Raw genomic sequence first — 4,638 nt, forward strand, 5'->3', positions numbered from 1 at the left:
GGAGGGAAGGGACCAGAAGGAGAAGGAGAGAATAGACCAGAAGTAGAGGGAGGGAAGGGACCGGAAGGAGAGGGAGGGAAGGGACCGGAAGGAGAAGGAGAGAATAGACCAGAAGTAGAGGGAGGGAAGGGACCGGAAGGAGAAGGAGAGAATAGACCAGAAGTAGAGGGAGGGAAGGGACCGGAAGGAGAGGGAGGGAAGGGACCGGAAGGAGAAGGAGAGAATAGACCAGAAGTAGAGGGAGGGAAGGGACCGGAAGGAGAAGGAGAGAATAGACCAGAAGTAGAGGGAGGGAAGGGACCGGAAGGAGAAGGAGAGAATAGACCAGAAGTAGAGGGAGGGAAGGGACCGGAAGGAGAGGGAGGGAAGGGACCGGAAGGAGAAGGAGAGAATAGACCAGAAGTAGAGGGAGGGAAGGGACCGGAAGGAAAGAGAGAGAAGCTCCTGAGGCGATCTAAGCGAGGATGGATGTGGAACCAGTTCTTTCTTCAGGAGGAGTACACTGGGAGTGATTACCAGTACATTGGCAAGGTAATTAACACCCGTCACTCGCCAAATGCAGGGTAGATTTTGTGGCAGGTAAATCTGTCAATCTTACCGGCCACTTTGGCAGGTAGCCAACAAAGGTTGGCGAACGCTACGCTTCAGTTAACAAAAAAAAACGAAACCGGTGCGATCCACAATTACGGTTACCATTAATTCAACGCCTGTGACAACTTCGTGCCGCTCCGTCCTCCTCCAGCTGACTGTACCTGCTGGGCGTGTCACTCACGCTGCTCCTGACGTTCAGACACACACATAAGACACATACACTGTGTCTCAGCTTGTTGGTGTCATGGTAGGAAGCATTTGGTTGTTTTGGGGCCACAGAGACTTCGTAATACAAAGACAATATGAATATTGTCCAACGGCTCAGACAGGGAGACGTGGCCAGGTGAAGTGAGTTGAAGTTATGTGCGTTTGGATTTTGCTGTCCCAGTATTTGTGGACTGTATCCTAACACCACAACCAGGACTTGGGTTCTATGTTGTGGTACAACACTATGTATTTACACTTTCTGTCAGATCCCTGTGCAGAATAGACAGAGCCTAGGATCGTGTGTGTGTGTGTGAGTGAAAGCTTTAAGTTAGAGGGGTAGAGCCTCTGTAGCTTTCTTCTCTCTGTCTCCTAACTCAGTCCCCATACACACACACACACACACACACACACACACACACACATACAGCAGGCCCTCTGATGGAGAGAGATGATCAAAGATGGTGTAGAGAAGGGCAGAGAGGGAGAAACTTATTCTGCAACCACCAGTACTACTCGTTTTAGGTATGAGCCGCCCCCCCCCCCCTCTCTCACATCCATGAGTCAGCCCACAGTACAAAGTCTAGGATCACAGTGAGACGTTGTGCTGTGGAAAAGATGAAGAGGGAGATGATCAAAGATAGTGTAGAGAAAGGGCAGAGGGAGAAACCCTGTCTGGACCCACCACTTCCTGCTTGTGTTAAAGTACGCACTGGTCCCCATTCTCTCAGATCCATAAGTACATTACCATGGCTAGGCGCACAGGTCATAAGTAAGAGATGGTCTTGTGCAATTAGGTCATCTTGGAGAAAAAGGGCATTTGGAGAAAAGTACTCTGTTCCTTCCAGTCCTAATGGATTATACTGCAGGGAGGCTGGGTCAGGAGGAGAGGAGAGGAGGACAGGAGAGAGGACGGGAGGGGAGAGGAGAGGAGAGGAGAGGAGAGGAGAGGAGAGGAGAGGAGAGGAGAGCAGGGAAGAGGAGAGGAGAGGAGAGGAGAGCAGGGAAGAGGAGAGGAGAGGAGAGGAGAGGAGAGCAGGGAAGAGGAGAGGAGAGGAGAGGAGAGGAGGAGAGAAGAGAGGACGGGAGGGGAGAGGAGAGCAGGGAAGAGGAGATGAGAGCAGGGGAGGGGGTGCAGGGGAGAGCAGGGGAGAGGGGGGAGGCAGAGGAGAGGAGAGGAGAGGAGAGGAGAGGAGAGGAGAGCAGGGAAGAGGAGAGGAGAGGAGAGGAGAGGAGGAGAGAAGAGAGGATGGGAGGGGAGAGGAGAGCAGGGAAGAGGAGATGAGAGCAGGGGAGGGGGTGCAGGGGAGAGCAGGGGAGAGGGGGGAGGCAGAGGAGAGGAGAGGAGAGGAGAGGAGAGGAAAGGAGAGGAGAGCAGGGGAGGGAGTGCAGGGGAGAGGCGAGGAGAGCAGGGGAGGGGGTGCAGGGGAGCGCAGGGGAGGGGGTGCCGGGGAGAGGGAGGCATGGGAGAGGGGGGAGGCAGAGGAGAGGAGAGGAGGCACCCCCCCCCCCCCACCACCACCACCACCCTGCAGCCCCCGCTATGCACTCTGTCTCCCTTCATCTCACACCTACGCTCCCCTCTCCCTTTAACACATGCTGATTGTGGGCCAGCAGTTCATTCAAACGTGTGACTTTCAAACCACACTTACTTACCCGTGATTGAACGGCTGACACATTATACAAATATGAGGGAGGGGCCCCGAACCTTTACCATGCAGGGGGGGGGCCCATAGACACTGCCGTGCACCAGTGAGTGACAGACGAGGGAGGAGAGGAGAGGAGAGAAGAACAGGGGAGAGGGGGGTACGGGAGAGGGGGGGATAGGGAATTGTTTTCCTACGCCTGCCTGGTGGAAAATGATCCAGCTTGTCACGTTGTCAGTTCTCTCACTATGATGCCGTGTTGTTAATGAGATGTTGTCCACCCTGTTCTACTCAGCGTGCTCTTCCACAGGAGACCAGCGTTGTTTTTATGTACACTATGGTACTATATATATATATATACATACATAAAGGTACCAGTCAAACGTTTGGACACATCTTCTCATTCAATGGTTTTTCTTTATTTTTATTATTTTCTACATTGTGTAGATTAATATTGAAGACATCAAAACTATGAAGGAACACATATGGAATTATGTAGTAAATAAAAAAGTGTTAAACAAACCAGAATATGTTTTATATTTTAGATTCTTCAAAGTAGCCACCTTTTGCTTGGATGACAGCTTTGCACACTCTTGGCACTGGTACTATATATATATATATATATATCACTTCCCTTATATATATGTACATACAACATCTTTATGCCAGACAATGTTGAAATACTCTCCATGAATGCGATGATGAAATGTGTTGTTGCTGTAAATGGTCTGAATTGAGAGTGTTCCTATGTTGCGTTGAGTTGCATTGTGGGTCCTTCGAGGTATAGACAACTCGGAGACGTGATCAGACAGTACGTACCGTACAGCGTGTTCTAAAGGCACGCAGCCGACTGTGTTCCAGGTTCGATTCAGGTATTTAGGTGTTGTGCGGGGACACCGCCAGGAGAATGGTGATTCATTCTCGTCCTTTCTCCCGTCACCATTGTTGCTGGCCTCCTTTTTCAAAAGATACCCATTCTTTGTTTTTTTCTCAGTCGTTATCGAGCCAATGCCTCAAGGTTTGGCGGTATTCTGAGACTGAACAGTGAGCATTGTGAGAGACGTAGACGTCCACTTATCTCTGAGATTGAAACCCAGATTGGACTGGTGAAGTAATCGTGTAGTATATTGGACGCGGGGTAGATATAGTTAGTGTGTGTGTGTGTGTGTGTGTGTGTGTGTGTGTGTGTGTGTGCGTGTGTGTGCGCGCCTGTGTGTATTCTCTTCTTTTCTACTCTACGTTATATTCTCTCCATTCTATGGAGACAGAAATGACTCACGTTGTCACTTTGTCACTTTGTCACTCAGAGCTCTTCCCATTCAATGATCTTCATCACCTCCTCCAACTGTCACTCACACATCCTCTCAGATAACTACAACTGCCATCAACTGCCAAGGCCTCAGAAGACAACTGTGAACTGAACTGTGAATCAGACTGGATGGTGTTCAGATTGTGGAACTACTGAGTTGCGCTCAGCGCCACTGCAAATGGCTGCAAATTCAATAGGACATGTACATTCTCCATGAGTACAAATAGGTTCTGCCATTGGAGGCTGGTGGAGGCTGGTGGAGGTTGAAAAGAACATTACGCCCGTCCTCCGATTTTCTACCTCCACCAGCCTCCAATGGCAGAATCTAGTCTCACTGAAGCACGTCTTGACAGAGACAAGCATTTTGACTCTGTTTTGGTTTCCAGCTCCAGTCAGACAAGGACAAAGGGGACGGGACCCTGAAGTACATCCTCACCGGAGAAGGAGCCGGAAGCACGTTCGTGATCGATGAAAACAACGGGGACCTCCACGCTACCAGGAAGCTGGACAGAGAGGAGAAGGCCTTCTACATCCTCAAGGCCACCGTAGTCAACCGCAAGACGGGCATCAAAGTTGAGCCTGAGACAGAGTTCAACGTTAAGCTTCACGACATCAATGACAACGAACCCGTGTTCGCCCAGGAAGTGTACCGTGCCAGCGTCCCTGAGAGGTCCGATATCGGTACGGAAATTCTCTTCTCTCATGCTTTGATACCTTTGATGAAGTATTCAAAACCGATATTACAATGTACAATTTTGTTGTAGAATGTTACAGTGTTATCTCAATTACTATATAAAGATCTGCATTTGAACCGTGAACACTGTTGGCAGTTGATGATGTGTTGATGTTCGTCTCCAGACGTGTATGAAGTGTTTTATCCTCTCCGGT

At 49.9% G+C, this 4,638-nt stretch overlaps 1 protein-coding gene across 1 annotated transcript in view; it reads left to right on the forward strand.

Annotated features, from left to right (window-relative positions):
• Positions 1-468: 468 nt before the first annotated feature.
• Positions 469-4,638, forward strand: part of cdh6 (cadherin 6) — a gene marked incomplete at both ends in the record, with an annotated part of 12,770 nt that continues 8,600 nt past the window's right edge. The window contains 2 exons of the mRNA XM_083689865.1: positions 469-531; positions 4,137-4,431. Of these exons, the coding sequence (XP_083545991.1) occupies positions 469-531; positions 4,137-4,431 (358 nt within the window). The remainder of the gene's footprint in view (positions 532-4,136; positions 4,432-4,638) is intronic.

This window comes from Argentina silus (assembly GCF_951799395.1).
Source record: "Argentina silus genome assembly, chromosome: 18".
In the NCBI taxonomy this organism is placed as follows: domain Eukaryota; kingdom Metazoa; phylum Chordata; class Actinopteri; order Argentiniformes; family Argentinidae; genus Argentina; species Argentina silus.